Source organism: Carettochelys insculpta, chromosome 34 (genome assembly GCF_033958435.1).
Source record: "Carettochelys insculpta isolate YL-2023 chromosome 34, ASM3395843v1, whole genome shotgun sequence".
In the NCBI taxonomy this organism is placed as follows: Eukaryota; Metazoa; Chordata; order Testudines; family Carettochelyidae; genus Carettochelys; species Carettochelys insculpta.
The window spans coordinates 274,681-296,066 of record NC_134170.1 but is presented as its reverse complement, the minus strand read 5'-3'; the positions used below and the strand labels follow the sequence as shown (position 1 = coordinate 296,066).

General features: G+C 68.5%; 2 protein-coding genes across 2 annotated transcripts; one reads left to right on the top strand and one right to left on the bottom strand.

Annotated features, from left to right (window-relative positions):
- Window positions 1-4,623: 4,623 nt before the first annotated feature.
- On the top strand, window positions 4,624-11,980 carry EIF5A (eukaryotic translation initiation factor 5A). Its single transcript, XM_074983056.1, has 6 exons — window positions 4,624-4,782; window positions 10,216-10,399; window positions 10,481-10,585; window positions 10,694-10,825; window positions 11,062-11,135; window positions 11,235-11,980. Exons 2-5 carry the CDS (start codon window positions 10,235-10,237, stop codon window positions 11,122-11,124), a joined length of 465 nt encoding a protein of 154 aa, XP_074839157.1. The 5' UTR covers window positions 4,624-4,782; window positions 10,216-10,234; the 3' UTR covers window positions 11,125-11,135; window positions 11,235-11,980.
- Window positions 11,981-14,744: 2,764 nt separating this feature from the next.
- On the bottom strand, window positions 14,745-21,178 carry GPS2 (G protein pathway suppressor 2). The gene is made up of 10 exons (XM_074983019.1): window positions 21,018-21,178; window positions 17,788-17,897; window positions 17,598-17,710; window positions 16,842-16,921; window positions 16,440-16,522; window positions 16,180-16,348; window positions 15,994-16,080; window positions 15,152-15,231; window positions 14,975-15,073; window positions 14,745-14,882 (listed from the first exon to the last, which is right to left on the bottom strand). The coding sequence occupies exons 1-10, from the start codon at window positions 21,109-21,111 to the stop codon at window positions 14,796-14,798; spliced, it is 1,002 nt and encodes a 333-aa protein (XP_074839120.1). The 5' UTR covers window positions 21,112-21,178; the 3' UTR covers window positions 14,745-14,795.
- Window positions 21,179-21,386: the final 208 nt, after the last annotated feature.

Below are 21,386 nucleotides of genomic sequence, written 5' to 3'. Positions count from 1 at the left end.
ATCAGTATATATTTGCATATACGCTTTAGTCATCAGGGTGTCTTATTTGCGTATATTTGCATAAGCAGCCGCGTGATGTGTTGCACTAATGTCTTTGCATATCCTGCATACATTTATATGTATTTGCAATACATATTATTCCAGGTGCCTTATTTGCATATATTTGCATTTTATCTATTTGGTGTGTTGCACTAATTTAGTTGCATGTCATGTACGTATTTATAAGTATTTGCATATATACATCTATATTATTTTTCCGGTGTCTTATTTGCATAGGCACCCAGGCTCTATTGCTCTGTGTGCCTGTAGTTGCAATGTGTGCATAATTTTACATAGATCTGCATGTGCTTGTGCCATGTAACTCCATGTGCTCCTGTTTATATAGGTTCCTTGGATTTCCCCATTCATACTTTCGCATGGCTAGTTTGATAGCTGCATAACGCTACTTAGTTTGCATCCATTTACATGTATGCATATATCCGCGGTGTGAGTTATATATTTCTCTCCCTAGTAACACATTCTTGCACTGAATCTCTGTGGATGAACATGCATCTGTTTTACTTGGCTGGTTTTATAGCTGCATAACGTTGCATATTGTTTCTGTGTATGTGCATATATTTGCATATATTTGGGTGTATTATTGCCTTGCGTGGTTCCTACTTGTTGCTGGGACACTTCTAGTTCCATGTTTCTCTAGGTTTCTCTGTGTGTTACATGCATTTATTTGCATATAAATTATGAGAGGATTTACCTGGACTAGATGGGGTCTCTGTGGGGGCTCACGACGAGAGGGGGGAGGTGCAGAAGTGGGAGTAGGAGGTTGGGTGGGGAGGGACCCCTTGCCTGGTGCTGAGATGCGCCCACCTCTGGGGCGGGGCGGCCGGTGACACGGGGACCCCTCACCCGGCGCTGAGATGCGCCCAGCTCTGGGGCGGGGCAGCTGGTGACACAAGGACCCCTCGCCCAGCGCCGAGATGCGCCCAGCTCTGTGGTGGGGTGGCCAGTGACACAGGCACCCCTCGCCTGGTGCTGAGATGCTCCCAGCTCTGGGGCAGGGCGGCTGGTGACACAGGGACCCTTCGCCCAGGGCTGAGATGCGCCCACCTCTGGGGTGGGGCGGCTGGTAACACAGGGACCCCTCGCCCGGCACCGAGATGCGCCCAGCTCTGCGGTGGGGCGGCCGGTGACACAGGGACCCCTCGCCCAGTGCTGAGATGCGCCCACCTCTGGGGCGGGGCGGCTGGTGACACAGGGACCCCTAGCCTGGTGCTGAGATGCGTCCACATATGGGGCGGGGCACCCGGTAACACAGGGACCCCTTGTCCAGCGCTGAGATGCACCCACCTCTGGGGTGGAGCGGCTGGTGACACAGGGACCCCTTGTCCAGTGCTGAGATGCACCCACCTCTGGGGTGGAGCGGCTGGTGACACAGGGACCCCTCGCCCGGCGCCGAGATGCACCCACCTCTGGGGTGGAGCGGCTGGTAACACAAGTACCCCTCGCCCGGCACCGACATGTGCCCAGCTCTGCGGTGGGGCGGCCGGTGACACAGGGATCCCTCGCCCAGTGCCGAGATGCACCCACCTATGGGGCAGGGTGGCCGGTGACACAGGGACCCCTCGCCCGGGGCCGAGATGTGCCCAGCTCTGGGGTGGGGCGGCCAGTGACACAGGGACCCCTCGCCCGGCGCCGACATGTGCCCAGCTCTGCGGTGGGGCAGCCGGTGACACAGGGACCCCTCGCCTGGTGCCGAGATGCACCCACCTCTGGGGTGGAGCGGCTGGTAACACAGGGACCCCTCGCCCGGTGCCGAGATGCACCCACCTCTGGGGCGGGGCGGCCGGTGACACAGGGACCCCTCTCCCGGTGCTGAGATGCACCCAGCTCTGGGGCAGGGCGGCCGGTGACAGGGGGACCCCTTCCCTAGTGCCGAGATGCGCCCACCTCTGGGGCGGGGTGGCCGGTGACAGGGGGACCCCTCGCCTAGTGCCGAGATGCGCCCAGCTCTGGGGCGGGGTGGCCGGTGACAGGGGGACCCCTCGCCCAGTGCTGAGATGCGCCCAGCTCTGGGGTGGGGCAGCTGTTCCAAGGTGCTGCTGTTGGAGTTGGTTTTCCCAGTGGTGAGTGGCTCGCTTTTGCCCCAGGGTGCGTGCGGTTCACAGCTTTGTGCAAAGGCTGGATGGCCGGGCCGGGAGAGTCCAGGGCTGCTCCCTTTGATCAGTAACCAAAGAGGTTGTGGTGTGTGGCTGTAAGAGCTGGGCTGGCAAGTCCCCCTCCTGGCCTCCTGCCTGCACTCAGGCGCTGTCACACCGTTTCTCTCCAGCAGGGGGCACCACACACACACACACACACACACACACACACACACACACACACACACACTGATCTCCCCCGCACGAGGAGCTTTTGCGCACACACACACCCCCCCCCACAGGAAGTGGCACTGTGCACCCCTGTGAAATTTGCTGCACAAGGCAGCTCTTACACATGCATGTGAGCACACAGACACACACACACTCCCCCAGCAGGAGGCAGCGTGTGCTCCTTCGATCTCTTCCACATGAGGCAGCTGTTACACACGCATGTGAGTGCACACACACACTCCCCCAGCAGGAGGCAGCATGAACCACTGCGATCTCTTCCACACGAAACAGCCCTTACACACGCATGTGAGTGCACACACACACTCCCCCAGCAGGAGGCAGTGTGCACCCCTGTGATCTCTTCCACATGAAACAGCCCTTACACATGCATGTGAGTGCACACACACACTCCCCCAGCAGGAGGCAGCGTGTGCTCCTGTGATCTCTTCCACACGAGGCAGCCCTTACACACGCATGTGAGAGCACAGACACACACACACTCCCCCAGCAGGAGGCAGTGTGCACCCGTTACCTCTTGCACACGAAACAGCCCTTACACATGCGTGTGTGCACACACAGGGACACCCACACACCAGGTGTGGTCACTTACCCTGTGGGACTGGCCCAGGCCGTCTTGCCCTCCCTCGGCAGGGGACAGGCGTGGAGCGACCCTGGTGCAGGAGAGCAATGGGGGTCCTGGAAGGAGGTGACCCTGGGTGTGACCCCTTAGAGGGCAGAGCGGGGGGGGAGGAAGAGGGGTGAGCCTGATGCCGGAGGAGGGGTGAATGTAAAGGGGGAGGGGGGAGTCCTGGAAGGAAGGGGAGCCCAGCTGGGGGAGGGGAGGGGTGGGGTGATTCCCGGGGGGAAGGAGTCTGGGGGGGAGGAGAAGAGGAAGCTGGGGGAGGGGTGATCGTGGGGGGGAGGGGAAGAGGAGCTGGGGGAGGGTGACCCCCAGGGGGATGGGGAAAGAGGAGGATGGGGGAGGGGTGACCCCCATGGGGTAGCGAGCTGGGGAAGGGTGACCCCAGTGGGGCAAGGGAGGAGGAAGCTGGGGGGAGGGAAGAGGAGGACGGGGGAGGGGTGATCCCAGGGGGAGGGAGCTGGGGGAGGGGAGGGGAGGAGGAGCTGGTGGGAAAGGGTGACCCCCCTGGGGTAGGGAGCTGTGGAGGGGTGACCCCAGTGGGGGAAGGGAGGAGGAAGCTGGGGGGGAGGGGTGACCCCAGTGGCGGAAGGGAAGAGGAGGATGGGGGAGGGGTGACCCCAGGGGAGCTGGTGGGAAAGGGTGACACCCAGTGGGGGAAGGGAAGAGGAGGGGGAGGGAGGGAGGGGTGACCCCAGGGGGAGGGGAGGAGGAGCTGAGGGGAAAGGGTGACCCCAGGGGGAGGGAGCTGGGGAGGGGCGACCCCCAGTGGGGGAAGGGAAGAGGAGGATGGGGGAGGGGCGACCCCCAGTGGGGGAAGGGAAGAGGAGGATGGGGAAAAGGTGACTCTCGTGGGGTAGGGAGCTGGGGGAGGGGTGACCCCCGAGGGGGGGAGGGGCGACCCCAGGGGACAGAGGGCGGGGGCGTGCCTGCTACCATTCACATCGGTGCTAACCAGTGAGCCTCATTAGCATGCTCTGATTTGCATAAATGCATGAAGGAGGCGGAGGGGGCGTGATATCTCGGTTGCTATGGCAACCACGGCGGGGCCACCCGCCTTCCAAGATGGCCGCCGCGCTCCTTTTCACCCGCGCCTTCCCCGACCCGTGGCGGTTGGACGCTCTGTCCTCCCGGCGCCCGCTCTATGGTACGCGCCATTTCCCCCCGCGCCCCGCCCCGTAGGGCGGGACGTAGAGAAGGTCGGAGGGGCGGTTGGCAGCGCGTGCGCATGCGCGTAGGCCGGGTTGGGGGGGGGCGCGCATGCTCCGTGGCGGTGGAAGAGGCGGCCGAGCACGAGGGGAAGGAGCCATGGAAAGGGGCGGGGAAAGGGGGGGGGTCGCGCATGCGCCTCGTGGCGTTGGGCCGCGCGGCGATGAGGCAGGCGTTTCTCGGCGCGCGCATGCGCCCCACGCGGGGACGACCTTGCCCCTCCCCGTCTCCCTCCGCGCACGCGCGCTGGCGGCCTGGCGGGCCGCGGCCGGCGTGGGCAGAGGGCGGCGCCCGGCCGCGCGCCCGCGCCCCTCAAACCGCTCCGCGCGCATGCGCCGCGCCGCGCCGGCCTGCCGGGCGCAGGCGCGGCGCCCTCCGGCGCAGGCGCAATGCGGCGCCGGCGTCACTCGACCCGCCCCCTCCCCCTCTCCCCCTCCCCCTCGCGCCGCTGTCAGGCGGGGGGCCCGCCTCGTTTGGGTGTGTGGGGCCAGGCACAAAGCGCGCGTGCGCACTGCGGGCGGGGTTGCAGCAGCGAGCGAGCGGCGGCGGCGGTTGAGCTCGCGCGGTCGGGTGAGCGAACGTTCGGCGGCGCGCGCCGCGCTGGCGGCCGTTGGAGCCGGGCGGGGTTGGGGGAGGGGGCGCGCGCGCGCCGAGCCGAGCCGAGCCGGGCCGGGCCGGGCCGGGCCGGGCCGCCCCTCCCCCCCCCCCCCCGCCCCACACCGCGTGGAGAGGCCGGGCCGGGCCGCGCGGGGGAGGGGCACGTGGCTGCGGGGGGAGGAGAGATGTGGAGGGGGGGGGCGCCCTTGAAGGGGAGGGACGTTGGGGGGGACCCCTTAAGGGGGCGGGGGCAGCCTTGAAGGACAGTGGGGGTGGCTTGGGGCGCCCTGGGAATTTTGGGGGGCCTTGTGGGGGGGGGTCAGGCCCCCTGGGGGCTTTGGGGGGCTGGGGGTTCCCTGGGAATTTTGGGGGGTCTTGTGAGGGGGGGTCAGGCCCCCTGGGGGTTTTGGGGGGCTGGGGGCTTCCCTTATGGGCGTGGGGGCAGTGGGGGTTGCTTGGGGTACTCTGGGAATTTTGCGGGGGCTTGGGGGGTTCAAGCCCTCTTGGGGGGTTGGAGGGAGTCCCCATATAGGTGAGGGGGGCTGGGGGGGTGCCCTTAAGGTCAGTGAGGGTGTCTTGGTGTGCCCTGGGAGGTTGAGGGTTTTCTTATGGGGGTTCAGGCATTATGGGGGCTCCCCTTATGGGCAGTGGGGGTGGCTTGGGGTGCCATGGGAATTTTGGGGGGCTTTGGGAGGGGGTGTTCAGGCCCTCTGGGGTCTTTGGGGGGATGGGGGCTCCCCTTATGAGTGGGGGGTGCCCTTAGGGACAGTGGGGTGCCTTGGGGTAGCTTAGGAATTTTGGGGGACTTTGTAGGGGGTTCAGGCCCTTGTGGGGGCTGGGGGATTCCCCTAATGGGCTTGGGAGTGCCCTTTAGGACAGTGAGGGAGGCTTGGGGTACCCTAGGAATCTTGTAGGGCTTTGAGGGGGTTCAAACACTCTAGGGGCTGTGGGGGGCTGCAGCGGAGTTGAGGATCCTCTTAAGGGTGGTGGGGTGTCTTGAGATACCCTGAGAACTTTGGGGGGGCCTTTGTGGTGGGGGTTGGAGGGTTTCAGGCACTGTAGGGGCTGCAGGGATCCCCTTGAGGCTGCAGGGGTTGGAGGGGAGCTGGGGGTCCCCTGAAATGCGGTGGGGGTGACTTGGAGTACCCTGGGGCCTTTGGGAGTGTTATGAGGGGGTTCAGGTACTCTTAATGACTTGGGGGGCTGGGGGTGCACTGCAGGACAATGGGCGTGGTTTGGGATACCCTGGGTCTTTGGGGGGCTCATGAACGGGTTAGAGGGTTTCAGGCACTTTAGGGGCTTTGTGGGGCTGGGGGGGGTCCACTTAAGGAATGGGGGGCTGCGGAGGAGGGGGTCCCCTGAAGGACAGTGAGGCTGGCTGAGCATATTCTGGGGCTTTATGAAGGGGTTGGAGAGGTTCAGGTAGTCTGAAGACTTTGGGGGGGAACATGGGGGTTCCCTTAGGAGTGTGGGGGGTTGGGGGGAGTGTTTCAGGACGGGGAGGGGACCCTCCCTTTGCGCAATGGGGCTGGCTTGGGGTAGCCAGGGGGCTTTGTGTGAGGGGGGTCAGAGGGATTCAGGCACTCTAGGGGGGTTGGGTGTCCCCTCAAGGGTGGGGGGGGGCTGCTGGGAGTTGAGGATCCTCTTGAGGCTGCTGGGGGCTTTGGGGTCCTTTGTGCGAGGGGGTAGAGGCGTTCAAGTACTCTAAGGGTTTGGGGGGCTGCAGGGGGGTTGGGGTTTCCCTTAAGGGTGGCCAGGGTGGCTTGGGGTACCCTGGGAATTTGGGGGTGCTGTGGAGGTTAGAGGGGTTCAGGCATTCTAAGGGCTTTGGAGGGGCTGGTGGGGGTTTGGGGGTTCCCTTAAGGGCATGGAGGGCTGATGGGAGATTGGGGGGTCCACTTAAGGGTGTAAGGACCTGGGGCATACCCTTCAGGATAGAAGTGGTGTCTTTGTGAGGGGGTTGGGGAGGTTGAGGCCTGCTGAGGGCTTTGGGGGGCTGCAGGGGGCTTGGGGGTTCCTTTAAATGCAGTGGGGGTGGCTTGGGATACCCTGGGGGCTTTTGGGGGGCTAACTGGTTAACTTGGGGGTTGAGGTTTGGCTACGGTAAGGGTGTGGTGGGGCTGAGGGGGTGAAGTACTGGGGAGCTCTGGGGGAGGGTATTGGGGTCCCCCAGGATATGTGGGGCAGCTTGGGGTCTCCAGGGAGGTTGGGGGCAGCTTGGCATCCCCCCAAGGGGGTTGGGAGGGATGAGGGGCTGGGGTCCCCTAAAGGTTTTGGGTGCGGATTGGGTCTCTTACAGGCAAGGGTGGGGTCCAGGGGGCTGCCCCAAGGGGGTTGGGCCCCTGAATGGATGGGGCAGTTGAAGCTGCTGTGGGTGGGGGGTTCTTCGTGTCACCTTGGTGTATTAGGGCGACTGGGTTGCCCCAGAGCAAAGAGGATGGGGAGGTTCCCCACAGCATAAAGGGATGGGAGGGACCCCATAGGGAATGGGGGGGGCTGGCCATGAAGAAGGATGTGGGGGGGTCTTTGGGAGGGAGAACAAGGACTGGTGGGGGAGAGCTGGGGGGGGGAAATCACCTCTCCTGCTCGTCCCCCAAAATGGGCCGGGGGCTGGTGAATGTGGGGGGCAGAAGTCCTGAGTGTGGGTCTCTGGCCTGGCTTGGAGGCATTGGGGGTGCAGACTGGGGGTTTGGGGGTGCCCCGGGCCGCCAACAGCTGCACCAGCTCCAGAGCCCGGCCCGAATGATGCATGGGGCAGAGCCTTGGGGCAGGGAGGGCCCTGGCGGTGCGTGGGGCTGCCCCATGTCTCTGCCCGCCTCCTCCCCGCTGCAGGCGGAAGCACATGTCCAGAGCTGTACGGCAGAGGCTGTCAACCCGCGTGAGCTATGCCCAGCAGTTGGGCTGATCAATTACGGGGGGGGGCTGGGCCTGCACCCCTTGCCTGCCTGCTCCCTGCTAATTAACTACCCTGCTCGTTAGCCTGCAGTGGGGGAGCCCCATGACTCTGTGACCCCCCCCCCCCCCCCCCCCGGTGTTTGACCCTGCGGTCACTGCAGGATTGGGAGCGGGGCGGCCTGGGCTTTGGGGGTGCCAAAAGGCTGGAACAGTGCGCAGAGCTGGGGAGTGGGAGCTTGGCTGGCACCAGGGCGCCCCCTGCTCAAAGTGGGGCAGCTGGGGGGCAAAGAGGAAGGTTTTCGGCAGTTTTGGCGTGGAGGTGGGATTAGAACCCAGGAGTCCGGGCTCCCTGCTCTAACCACCGGCCCCCACTGCCCTCCCAGTGCTGGGGAGAGAACCCAGGAGTCCTGGCTCCCACCCCCTGCTCTAACCACCGGCCCCCACTGCCCTCCCAGTGCTGGGGAGAGAACCCAGGAGTCCTGGCTCCCACCCCCTGCTCTAACCACCAGCCCCCACTGCCCTCCCAGTGCTGGGGAGAGAACCCAGGAGTCCGGGCTCCCTGCTCTAACCACCGGCCCCCACTGCCCTCCCAGTGCTGGGGAGAGAACCCAGGAGTCCTGGCTCCCACCCCCCGCTCTAACCACCAGCCCCCACTGCCCTCCCAGCACCAGGGAGAGAACCCAGGAGTCCTGGCTCCTGGCCCCTGCTCTAACCACCAGCCCCCACTGCCCTCCCAGTGCTGGGGAGAGAACCCAGGAGTCCTGGCTCCCGGCCCCTGCTCTAACCACCCGCCCCCACTGCCCTCCCAGCACCAGGGAGGGAACCCAGGAGTCCTGGCACCCCTCCAGGGAGTGGGTGCCAGTTGCCCCCAGGCTGTGCCTACTGATCCGGGGGACAACCGCCTCCCCTGGCAGAGGGGAGGCGCCAGCGCGGGGGACCTGGCCCACGGCCGGTTCTGCCTGTCATGGCGCTTGGCAAGCAGGCCCGGCCTCTGTGCGGCTGTGGGTGAAGTCAGGTCAGGGCTGAGTCAGCTGGGGCGGGGAAGCCAGGCCTGCTGCCCTCGCCTGCCCTGCCCCACCTCGCTGTCTGGGGGGGGGGGGGGGGGGGGGTCTCTGGCTGCCCAGTTCAGTGGCGAAGTCTGGGCCCCCTGCCCTCCCAGTGCTGGGGAGAGAACCCAGGAGTCCTGGCCCCCGCTCTAACCACCTGCCCTCCCAGTGCTGGGGAGAGAACCCAGGAGTCCTGGCCCCTGCTCTAACCACGAACCCCCACTGCCCTCCCAGCACTTGCGGGGAGAACCCAGGAGTCCTGGCTCCCACCCAGCCCCTCTGCTCTAACCACCAGCCCACACTGCCCTCCCGCGCTGGGGAGAGAACCCAGGAGTCCTGGCCCCCACTCTAACCACCTGCCCTCCCAGTGCTGGGGAGAGAACCCAGGAGTCCTGGCCCCCACTCTAACCACCTGCCCTCCCAGTGCTGGGGAGAGAACCCAGGAGTCCTGGCCCCCACTCTAACCACCTGCCCTCCCAGTGCTGGGGAGAGAACCCAGGAGTCCTGGCCCCTGCTCTAACCACGAACCCCCACTGCCCTCCCAGCACTTGGGGGGAGAACCCAGGAGTCCTGGCTCCCACCCAGCCCCTCTGCTTTAACCACCAGCCCACACTGCCCTCCTGCGCTGGGGAGAGAACCCAGGAGTCCTGGCCCCCACTCTAACCACCTGCCCTCCCAGTGCTGGGGAGAGAACCCAGGACTCCTGGCCCCTGCTCTAACTATGAGCCCCCCACTGCCCTCCCAGCACTGGGGGGGAGAACCCAGGAGTCCTGGCTCCCACCCAGCCCCCCTGCTCTCCCAGCACCGAGGGAGAACCCAGGCGTCCTGGTCCTGGGGTTGGCGGGTTCTGGGAACATAGGGTGGGGGTGTCGGGGCGACTCGCCGGCTGGGCTGGGCTTGCAGAGGGAAGTCTGCCTGGCAGGACGCCTGGGTTCTCCCCGCAGCTGTGCCACTGACTTAGTTAGCAGCTCCCCTGCCATCGACTGGTTTGGGGGGGTTCTCCTGCCCCATGCCCGGCTGGGCTGCCTCGGGATTCACCCTGCTCTGGTGACCCCCTCGCTGCCGGGCCTGGGGGTCGGGGACTCCCCTGTGCATACAGGTGACTGGCTGGCGACTCCCTGGCTGCCATCGTGCTGTGCCCCACAGCTCCCTACTGCAATACAGGGCAGAGGTGTCCAGGGCGGGGGGTGTCACCGGTGCTGCACGCCCCCCATCTGCAGAGACCAGACCTCCAAGCGCCATGGGTCGGCTTTGGGGCAGGCTTCCTGGCGTGCTGCCAGCATTCAGCCCTGGAAGCTGCAGCCGCCTCTCCCCAGAGCTGGCCGCAGCCTGGTGGGACTGCAGCTGCCTGTGGGGCAGGGCCCTGCCTCCCCTCAGGGCACGGGGGCGGGGCAGGACCAGAGCGGCAGCTGCCCCAGGGCTGCTCGGGTGATTTAACGCCGCCTTGAGCCCGTCTCCCTTGCAGTCCTCTTAGCCCCATCACCATGGCCGATGACCTGGACTTCGAGACCGGGGACGCCGGCGCCTCGGCCACCTTCCCCATGCAGTGCTCGGCCCTGCGCAAGAACGGCTTCGTGGTGCTCAAGGGCCGCCCCTGCAAGATCGTGGAGATGTCCACCTCCAAGACCGGCAAGCACGGCCACGCCAAGGTAAGGGGCCCCCCCGGGGCCGTGGGCAGGGGGCCGGCCCTGAGCCCGGCCCCCTGGCTGAGCCCGTCCCCTCTCCCCCAGGTGCACCTGGTGGGCATTGACATCTTCACCGGGAAGAAGTACGAAGACATCTGCCCTTCCACCCACAACATGGATGTACCCAACATCAAGAGGAACGACTTCCAGGTGAGACGGGGGGCTGGCCCTGGGAGGACGGGGATTAGGTCCCGCTCCAGGTTGGAGCCGGGCGCCTGTCGCGGGGCTCAGTTTCCCCGGGCACCTCTTGCCTTGCAGCTGATCGGGATCCAGGACGGGTACCTGTCCCTGCTCCAGGACAGCGGGGACGTGCGGGAGGATCTGCGCCTGCCCGACGGGGAGCTGGGCAAAGAGATCGAACAGAAATACGACTGCGGGGAAGAGATCCTGGTGAGACCCCGGGGCCGGGCGCCGTGGGGCGCTCCCCTGTTGGCGGGCGGGGGGTTAACGTTCCTCCAGAGGCGGCGGGGGGTGGGGATCTCCTAGGGTCACCCCACCAGCCGGGGGAGAACACAGAGGGCCTGCTCCCCACCAGCTCCTTCCAAAAGGGGGGTGAGACGGGGGACCCCCAGGAACCGGAGCTGGGGCGCTAAGGGCACAGCCTGACTCCTTCTCTGTCCCCCCAGATCACCGTGCTGTCCGCAATGACCGAGGAAGCTGCTGTTGCCATCAAAGCCATGGCTAAATAAAGGAACCCCAGGTGGGTGTGGGGTGCAAGGGGCAGTGGGGGGGGGGGGGGGCGTGGGGCTGCCCCCGGCCCCGCCCCCACCCCCGCCGTAATTCCTCCTTCCTCTTCCAGAGCGGCGGCGGCGGCGGCTTTTCCGACGAACCAGAGAGAATTGCGACCCCCCGAAAACTGGCCCCCTTAGGCCCCGCCCCTGGGAATGAAAACCCCGCCCCCTGCAAACTGAGGGAGACCCCTGTTCTAATTTCCTTCCTGATCCCCTGCCCCGCCCCCCCCCGGGGTGCGCGGAACACTACGGCGGTTTGGGGGGGCTGTTGGAAGTGGGGGGGGGGGGGTGAAATTGACAATTGCCTTTGGACACTTGGTTTCTTTTTGTGGGGCGGGGGCTCCCCCTCAAGCCTGACCACTGTGGGTCCTAGAATCCCCGCGCGTCCCCCCCCAGCCCTGCGGATCTCAGGTCCCCTCCCCCCCCCCCAGCCCCCTTAGGTTCAAAGGCTAGCGAGTGACAAGGGGGGTGGGGGGGAAAAAAGCTACTCATCCTGCTGCCTTCTCATTGGCCGAGCCAGCTGTCTGCTTCCTGTCGACCCCTCCCCCAGCTGTAGGGCAGCATTCACCAGGGCGCTGCCCCGTTCCCCCTCCCTCCCCCGCCAGGGCTGCCCTGGCTGAGGGCACAGCTGTGCCGGACGCAGGGCTCTCTCCCCCCTGCCCCCCCAGAGCTGTGGGGTGGGGACCTAGGGGGGCCCTGGGTCCCGCACAAGCCCCCCTTCTCCAGGTTCAGCCCCTCCTGCCCTGCTGTCAAGGGGTCAGCGCCCGCCCCCCACATTTGTTAATCAGCCTCAATAAAACAAGTTTAATATGAAGCCGCCTGTCCTGGTGCAGCCTGCTCTGGGGGGGTGCAGGGAAGGGGGGCTCTAGCAGGCGCCTGGCCCCAGGGGTATTCCTTCCTCTTCCCCCTGCTCCCAAGGGGGCCGGGCCCACCCTGGGGGCGGGGTTACCTTGCAGGGCAGGAAGTGACAAGCAGGTCCAGGCCCACCCTGGGGGCGGGGTTACCTTGCAGGGCAGGAAGTGACAGGCACGTCCGGGCCCACCCTGGGGGCGGGGTTAGGCTCCCCTTTGGGGCGGGGTTACCTTGCAGGGCACGTCCGGGCCCACCCTGGGGGCGGGGTTAGGCTCCCCCTGGGGGCGGGCTTACTTTACAGGGCAGGAAGTGATAAGCAGGTTCAGGCTCCTCTGGAGGTGGAGTTAGGCTCACCCTGGGGGCGGGGTTACCTTGCAGGGCAGGAAGTGACAAGCAGGTCCAGGCCCACCCTGGGGGCGGAATTAGGCTCCCCTTGGGGGCGGGGTTACTTTACAGGGCAGGAAGTGATAAGCAGGTTCAGGCTCCTCTGGAGGTGGAGTTAGGCCCACCCTGGGGGCGGGGTTACCTTGCAGGGCAGGAAGTGACAAGCAGGTCCAGGTCCACCCTGGGGGCGGGGTTAGGCTCCCCTTGGGGGCGGGGTTACCTTGCAGGGCAGGAAGTGACAGGCAGGTCCAGGCCCACCCTGGGGGCGGGGTTACCTTGCAGGGCAGGAAGTGACAGGCACGTCCGGGCCCACCCTGGGGGCGGGGTTAGGCTCCCCTTTGGGGCGGGGTTACCTTGCAGGGCACGTCCGGGCCCACCCTGGGGGCGGGGTTAGGCTCCCCTTTGGGGCGGGGTTACCTTGCAGGGCATGTCCGGGCCCACCCTGGGGGCGGGGTTAGGCTCCCCCTGGGGGCGGGGTTACTTTACAGGGCAGGAAGTGATAAGCAGGTTCAGGCTCCTCTGGAGGTGGAGTTAGGCTCACCCTGGGGGCGGGGTTACCTTGCAGGGCAGGAAGTGACAAGCAGGTCCAGGCCCACCCTGGGGGCGGAATTAGGCTCCCCTTGGGGGCGGGGTTACTTTACAGGGCAGGAAGTGATAAGCAGGTTCAGGCTCCTCTGGAGGTGGAGTTAGGCCCACCCTGGGGGCGGGGTTACCTTGCAGGGCAGGAAGTGACAAGCAGGTCCAGGCCCACCTGGGGGCGGGGTTAGGCTCCCCCTGGGGGCGGGTTACTTTACAGGGCAGGAAGTGATAAGCAGGTTCAGGTTCAGGCTCCTCTGGAGGTGGAGTTAGGCTCACCCTGGGGCGGGGTTACCTTGCAGGGCAGGAAGTGACAAGCAGGTCCAGGCCCACCCTGGGGGCGGGGTTACCTTGCAGGGCAGGAAGTGACAGGCAGGTCCGGGCCCACCCTGGGGGCGGGGTTAGGCTCCCCCTGGGGGCGGGGTTACTTTACAGGGCAGGAAGTGATAAGCAGGTTCAGGTTCAGGCTCCTCTGGAGGTGGAGTTAGGCTCACCCTGGGGGCGGGGTTACCTTGCAGGGCAGGAAGTGACAAGCAGGTCCAGGTCCACCCTGGGGGCGGGGTTAGGCTCCCCTTGGGGGCGGGGTTACCTTGCAGGGCAGGAAGTGACAGGCAGGTCCAGGCCCACCCTGGGGGCGGGGTTACCTTGCAGGGCAGGAAGTGACAGGCACGTCCGGGCCCACCCTGGGGGCGGGGTTAGGCTCCCCTTTGGGGCGGGGTTACCTTGCAGGGCATGTCCGGGCCCACCCTTGGGGCGGGGTTAGGCTCCCCTTTGGGGCGGGGTTACCTTGCAGGGCATGTCCGGGCCCACCCTGGGGGCGGGGTTAGGCTCCCCCTGGGGGCGGGGTTACTTTACAGGGCAGGAAGTGATAAGCAGGTTCAGGCTCCTCTGGAGGTGGAGTTAGGCTCACCCTGGGGGCGGGGTTACCTTGCAGGGCAGGAAGTGACAAGCAGGTCCAGGCCCACCCTGGGGGCGGAATTAGGCTCCCCTTGGGGGCGGGGTTACTTTACAGGGCAGGAAGTGATAAGCAGGTTCAGGCTCCTCTGGAGGTGGAGTTAGGCCCACCCTGGGGGTGGGGTTACCTTGCAGGGCAGGAAGTGACAGGCAGGTCCAGGCCCACCCTGGGGGCGGGGTTACCTTGCAGGGCAGGAAGTGACAGGCACCTCCGGGCCCACCCTGGGGGCGGGGTTAGGCTCCCCCTGGGGGCGGGGTTACTTTACAGGGCAGGAAGTGATAAGCAGGTTCAGGCTCCTCTGCAGGTGGAGTTAGGCCCACCCTGGGGGTGGGGTTACCTTGCAGGGCAGGAAGTGACAGGCAGGTCCAGGCCCACCCTGGGGGCGGGGTTAGGCTCCCCTTGGGGGCGGGGTTACCTTGCAGGGCAGGAAGTGACAGGCAGGTCCAGGCCCACCCTGGGGGCGGGGTTACCTTGCAAGGCAGGAAGTCAAAGGCAGGTCCGGGCCCACCCTGGGGGCGGGGTTACCTTGCAAGGCAGGAAGTCAAAGGCAGGTCTGGGCCCACCCTGGGGGTGGGGTTAGGCTGGGCCCAGGAAGTGAGGGACTGGAGGCGGGGCCAGGCCCATCCTGGGGGCAGGGTTACCTGACAAGGCAGGAAGTGAGGGCCTGGAGGCGGGGCCGGGGCCGGGGCCAGGTCCAGCCAGCCCCAGGCAGCGACTGAGGTGGGGTGGGGGGCGCGATACGCCGAGCCGGGGGCAGCTCGAGCCCTGCCCCCCCTCTCCCCGTCCCCAGGCGCAGAGACCAGACGGCAGGCCGGGCAGCTCCTGTTTATTGGGGTGCAGAGCGGCAGCGGGGGGGCTCAGCTCACTTGTGGTAGAAGCGCTGGCCTTGGGGGTGCTGGATGAAGGGGTGACGTGAGGCCGGCTGGCCACTGGCGGGGGGGAACCCGGCCTGCAAGAGACAGACAGACAGACAGACAGGGGGGTGAGCGGGGGGCTGAGCTGGGGGGCGGGGCTGAGCATGGGGGTGGGGGTCGTGCTCACCTTGGCGGCCGGCTGCATCTGGACCTGGAGCTGGGGGGCGGGCGGCAGGAGGGCCGGGCTGGGGTGCAGGGCCTGGGGGTGCATGGGGCGCAGGGTGGACTGCGGAGAGGGGAGCAGAGCGTTAGGGGCCGGGGCCGGCCATGGGGGGGGGGCACGGGGGGGGGCGGGGGCACTCACCGAGTCGGTGAAGCCGGACTGCTGGTTCGCGTGTTCCAGCTGCTTCTGCAGGGGGATGGTGGTGCTGGGGGGGATGAACCCTGAGCGAGAGAAGGGGGGGGAGCAGGAACAGGGGAGTCTAACCTGGCCGGCTGGAGGAAGGGCAGCAAGGGGGGGGGAGTCTCACCTGGCCAGGGAGGGGGAAAAGGTGGGGGGGGGGGTCTCACCTGGCCGGGGAGGGGGTCTCACCTGGCCGGGGAGGGGGTGAAGCGGCGGGTTTGGGGGGGGGGTCTCAGCTGGCCGGGCAGGGGGAGAGGCAGCAGGTTTGGGGGGGCGGGTCTCAGCTGGCCGCGCAGGGGGAGAGGCGGCGGGTTGGGGGGGGGGTCTCAGCTGGCCGCGCAGGGGGAGAGGCGGCGGGTTGGGGGGGGGGGTCTCACCTGGCCGGGCAGGGGAAGTGGCGGGTTGGGGGTGGGGTGTGTCTCACCTGGCCGGGCAGGGGGAGAGTTGGGGGGGGGGGGGTCTCACCTGGCCAGGCAGGGGGAGAGGCGGCGGGTTGGGGGTGGGGTGTGTCTCACCTGGCCGGGCAGGGGGAGAGGCGGCGGGTTGGGGGGGGGGGGTGTGTCTCACCTGGCCGGGCAGGGGGAGAGGCGGCGGGTTGTGGGGGGGGTGTGTGTCTCACCTGGCCGGGCAGGGGGAGAGGCGGCGGGTTGGGGGGGGGGGGGTGTGTCTCACCTGGCCGGGCAGGGGGAGAGGTGGGGGGGGGGGGGTCTCACCTGGCCGGGCAGGGGGAGAGGCGGCGGGTTGGGGGTGGGGTGTGTCTCACCTGGCCGGGCAGGGGGAGAGGTGGGGGGGGGGTGTCTCACCTGGCTGGGCAGGGGGGAAGTGCCCATGCAGAGCAAAGCCGGGCGGCTGCTGCGACAGGTACTGCATGGTGGGGAAGGCCGAGGGGCCTGTGGGGCAGAGAGCCGGGGGTCAGGGCTGAGTCCCGGCCCAGCCCCCCGCCCAGGACACACCCCCCCTCGCCCCCCACCCCCCAGGGCCCGGCTCACCGCGCAGGGGCTGGCTCCCGGCGTAGCTGACGGGCCCGGCCGGCCCCGGTGCGAAGTGGGGGCCCTGCCCCACGGCGCTATAGGGGCTGTGCCCGGCCTGCCCGCTGGGGTACTGGCCGTGCTCCGGCGTGCCCGGTGGGAAGGCGGGCTGGGCCGGGAAGTGCCGCGTCTGCCGGACATAGGGGGAGGGGAGGGTCGGGTCAGCGGCGTGGCGGACACCCCTCCCCCCACCCCGCCCCCCCGCCCAGCCCCACACTCACCGTGATCACGGGGGGAGCAAAGATCTGCTTGGTGCGGTCGGCTGAGATCAGCGTCCCGGCCCGGCTGGGCCCCCCGGGGCTCCCTGCGCGCGGCGTGGGTCAGCGGGGGCCGGCCCCATGGGCTGGGTGGGGCCTGGCCCCCACGGACCCCCCATTCCTTCCCCGGCCCCCCAGTCCCTGCAGCCCTCACCCCCCCCAGACCCCCCATTCCTTCCCCGGCCCCCCAGTCCCTGCAGCCCTCACCTGGACCCCCCCCCCATCACCCGTCATGGACCCCCCGCACCCCCCATTCCTCCCTACAGACCCCCAGGTCCTTCCCTGGCCACACCCGTCCCCCCACCCCCTGCGGACCCCCCAGTCCTTCCCCGCTCCCACAGCCCCGGCCAGCCCCCCAGCGCCTACCCTGCATGTTGAGGATGTGGGCCCCGGCGTGCACAGCCATGCCCTGCTGGTAGGCCGCCGCCGTCAGCGTGGTCAGGTCGCTGGCGGGAGAGAGAGGGGGCGGAGGTTGGCACTGCTGGCCCCACGCCTGCCCCATAGCCCCCTGTCCTGCCACTGCTGTGGGGAGTGCCCTGCCCTGCCCTGCCCCACAGCGCCCCCCGGCTCAGCCCCATCCGGCCACTGCCTGCCCCCCAGCGCCCCCCGGCTCAGCCCTGTCCAGCCACTGCGGCGGGGAGCTCCCTGCCCTGCCCTGCCCCACAGCGCCCCCCGGCTCAGCCCCGTCCGGCCACTGCCTGCCCCACAGCGCCCCCCGGCTCAGCCCCGTCCGGCCACTGCCGCAGGGAGCTCCCTGCCCTGCCCCACAGCGCCCCCCAGCTCAGCCCCGTCCGGCCACTGCCGCAGGGAGCTCCCTGCCCTGCCCCACAGCGCCCCCCGGCTCAGCCCCGTCCGGCCACTGCCGCAGGGAGCTCCCTGCCCTGCCCCACAGCGCCCCCCGGCTCAGCCCCGTCCAGCTACTGCGGCGGGGAGCTCCCTGCCCTGCCCCACAGCGCCCCCCAGTCCAGCCACTGCCGCAGGGAGCTCCCTGCCCTGCCCCACAGCGCCCCCCGGCTCAGCCCCGTCCAGCCACTGCAGCGGGGAGCTCCCCAGCAGAACAGAGCGACCGCTCGCCCCCTCCCACCCCACCCAGGACCGCCCCCGCCCCCGCCCCCGCCCCACCTCTGCTCCTTGCGTCTCCGCTTCTCCTCTTCGTGCAGCACCTTCTTGAGCTGCAGAAACAGCTGGTGCTTTTCCTCCTGCAGCGCCTGCAGCCGCTCCTCCAGCTTGCTGATCTGGGGGGGGGCAGCGTTAGGGGCGGGGCTCAGGGAGGGGGAGGCGGGCGGCCGCCCCCCCGCCCCCGGCCGCTCACCTGCTCCTTGGTCTCTTCCAGCGACATGCGCTCCTCCATCTCCTTCTTCCGCCGCCGCTCCTGCTCCTCCCGCACCTTCTGCTCCATCATCTTATCCACCTCCTCCTCCTCTGCCGGCACAGGCGGGGGTCAGCCCCGGCGCGGGGGAGAGAGCCCAGGAGTCCTGCTCTAACCACCAGCCCCCACCGCCCTCCCAGCGCCGGGGAGAGAGCCCAGGAGTCCTGCCCTAACCACCAGCCCCCACTGCCCTCCCAGCGCCGCGGAGAGAACCCAGGAGTCCTGCTCTAACCACCAGCCCCCACTGCCCTCCCAGCGCCGGGGAGAGAGCCCAGGAGTCCTGCTCTAACCACCAGCCCCCACTGCCCTCCCAGCGCCGCGGAGAGAACCCAGGAGTCCTGCCCTAACCACCAGCCCCCACCGCCCTCCCAGCGCCGGGGAGAGAGCCCAGGAGTCCTGCTCTAACCACCAGCCCCCACTGCCCTCCCAGCGCCGGGGAGAGAACCCAGGAGTCCTGCCCTAACCACCAGCCCCCACCGCCCTCCCAGCGCCGGGGAGAGAGCCCAGGAGTCCTGCTCTAACCACCAGCCCCCACTGCCCTCCCAGCGCCGCGGAGAGAACCCAGGAGTCCTGCCCTAACCACCAGCCCCCACCGCCCTCCCAGCGCCGGGGAGAGAGCCCAGGAGTCCTGCTCTAACCACCAGCCCCCACTGCCCTCCCAGCGCCGCGGAGAGAACCCAGGAGTCCTGCCCTAACCACCAGCCCCCACCGCCCTCCCAGCGCCGGGGAGAGAGCCCAGGAGTCCTGCCCTAACCACCAGCCCCCACCGCCCTCCCAGCGCCGGGGAGAGAGCCCAGGAGTCCTGCCCTAACCACCAGCCCCCACCGCCCTCCCAGCGCCGGGGAGAGAGCCCAGGAGTCCTGGCTCCCACCCCCTGCTCTAACCACCAGCCCCCACTGCCCTCCCAGCGCCGGGGAGAGAGCCCAGGAGTCCTGCTCTAACCACCAGCCCCCACCGCCCTCCCAGCGCCGGGGAGAGAGCCCAGGAGTCCTGGCTCCCACCCCCTGCTCTAACCACCAGCCCCCACTGCCCTCCCAGCTCCGGGGAGAGAACCCAGGAGTCCTGCTCTAACCACCAGCCCCCACTGCCCTCCCAGCGCCGGGGAGAGAACCCAGGAGTCCTGCTCTAACCACCAGCCCCCACTGCCCTCCCAGCGCCGGGGAGAGAACCCAGGAGTCCTGCTCTAACCACCAGCCCCCACTGCCCTCCCAGCGCCGGGGAGAGAACCCAGGAGTCCTGCTCTAACCACCAGCCCCCACTGCCCTCCCAGCGCCGGGGAGAGAACCCAGGAGTCCTGGCTCCCACCCCCTGCTCTAACCACCAGCCCCCACTGCCCTCCCAGCGCCGGGGAGAGAACCCAGGAGTCCTGGCTCCCACCCCCTGCTCTAACCACCAGCCCCCACTGCCCTCCCAGCGCCGGGGAGAGAACCCAGGAGTCCTGGCTCCCACCCCCTGCTCTAACCACCAGCCCCCACTGCCCTCCCAGCGCCGGGGAGAGAACCCAGGAGTCCTGCCCTAACCACCAGCCCCCACCGCCCTCCCAGCGCCGGGGAGAGAGCCCAGGAGTCCTGCTCTAACCACCAGCCCCCACTGCCCTCCCAGCGCCGGGGAGAGAGCCCAGGAGTCCTGGCTCCCACCCCCTGCTCTAACCACCAGCCCCCACTGCCCTCCCAGCGCCGCGGAGAGAGCCCAGGAGTCCTGCTCTAACCACCAGCCCCCACCGCCCTCCCAGCGCCGGGGACAGAACCCAGGAGTCCTGCTCTAACCACCAGCCCCCACTGCCCTCCCAGCGCCGGGGAGAGAACCCAGGAGTCCTGCCCTAACCACCAGCCCCCACCGCCCTCCCAGCGCCGGGGAGAGAACCCAGGAGTCCTGCTCTAACCACCAGCCCCCACCGCCCTCCCAGCGCCGGGGAGAGAACCCAGGAGTCCTGGCTCCCACCCCCTGCTCTAACCACCAGCCCCCACCGCCCTCCCAGCGCCGGGGAGAGAACCCAGGAGTCCTGGCTCCCAGCCCCTGCTCTAACCACCAGCCCCCACTGCCCTCCCAGCGCCGGGGAGAGAACCCAGGAGTCCTGGCTCCCAGCCCCTGCTCTAACCACCAGCCCCCACTGCCCTCCCAGCGCTGGGGAGAGAACTCAGGAGTCCTGGCTCCCGGCCCCTGCTCTCACCACCAGCCCCCCCGTCCCACATGGGGGTGTGCAGCCCAGCAGTGCGAGTGACCCCAGACGCCAGGGTCAGGCCTTTGCTTGCCCCCAAGCCCTGCCCGTCGTGGGGCTGCCCCACGTCTCCATCGGCGGACCAGCCTGCCCTCCAAGCCGTCCAGGAGGGACGCAGGTGACGCCCGGCGGAGCAGCGGGACTCCTTGGCGGAGCGTTTTGGTCTCCTGGGGGTGCAGCCGCGGATGCTGGGAGAATCTGCGCCTCACCCTTCCCCTCCCCCTCCAGCCCCCCAACCTCACCCCCCAACCGGTGGGCAGCCCGAGGGGATGGGCCCCACGGAAAGGTTTTGGGGCGCGCTGGAAACACGGGGCACGGCCCCGGGTGAACGGGGGGGTTCGGGGCAGCTGGGGGGGGGGAGCCCTGGGGGCGGAGGGGAGACCGGGGGGGTGGGGGGGCAGGTCTGGTTCTCAGGGGACGCCCAAGTGGCTTGTGGGGGGGCCCAGGTCGGGGATTGGGCTCCCCCACCCCATAGCATGTCCCCCTCCCCCGCCCATGGGGCACAGGGGGTCCCAGGAGGGGGGAGGGGGCGGAGTTCCTGGGGGACGTGTGGGGTCCAGGTGGGGGGGGATCCCTGGGGAATGGCTGTGGGGGTCCCCCGGGGCCTGTGGGGAGGGGGAAGGGTCCGCTGGGGGTGGGTGTAGTGGGTGCCTGGGAGGGGTGGGGGCGGGGCTGGCGCAGGCCCCGCCCTCCGGCACGGGGGGCGGGGCTTGTGACGCACAAGGGGGGGTGTCTGACGCACAGCCTTTGGGCGGGGCCGTGTGAGGCCACGCGCCTGGGGAGGGGGAGGGGGACGGGGGGGCGTTGCCGGGGCGACGCGCGGCGCGGGGGGGAGTCGGGGAAGGCGTTGCCGGGGCGACGCGAGGGGCGGGGGCGGGGGAGGCGTTGCCGGGGCGACGCGAGGGGCGGGGCCGGGGCGCGTTGCCGGGGCGACGCGGGGCGGGGCGGGGCTCACCCTGGCGCTTGCGCTCGCGCTCCACCATGACGTGGCGGTGCAGGGCGCGCGCCATGGCCGAGGAGAGCTTGGGCCGCTCCAGCAGCGCCGGCATCTTCGCTGCCCTCCGCGGCGCTGCGCTGCGCGCGCCGGGCCCCGCCCCGCCCCCGGCTTCCGCTTCCGGGGGGCGGGGCGGGGCCTGGCCGCCGCGCGCTCAGAGCGAAGCCCCGCCCCCTCCCCTCCCGCGCTCAGAACGCGGCCTGGCCCCGCCCCCTCCCCCCTTGCTCAGAACGAGGCCGGGCCCCGCCCCCTCCCCCCTTGCTCAGAACGAGGCCGGGCCCCGCCCCCGCTTGCCTGCATCCCGCCTGGTGGTGGCAGCCGTGGGATTCC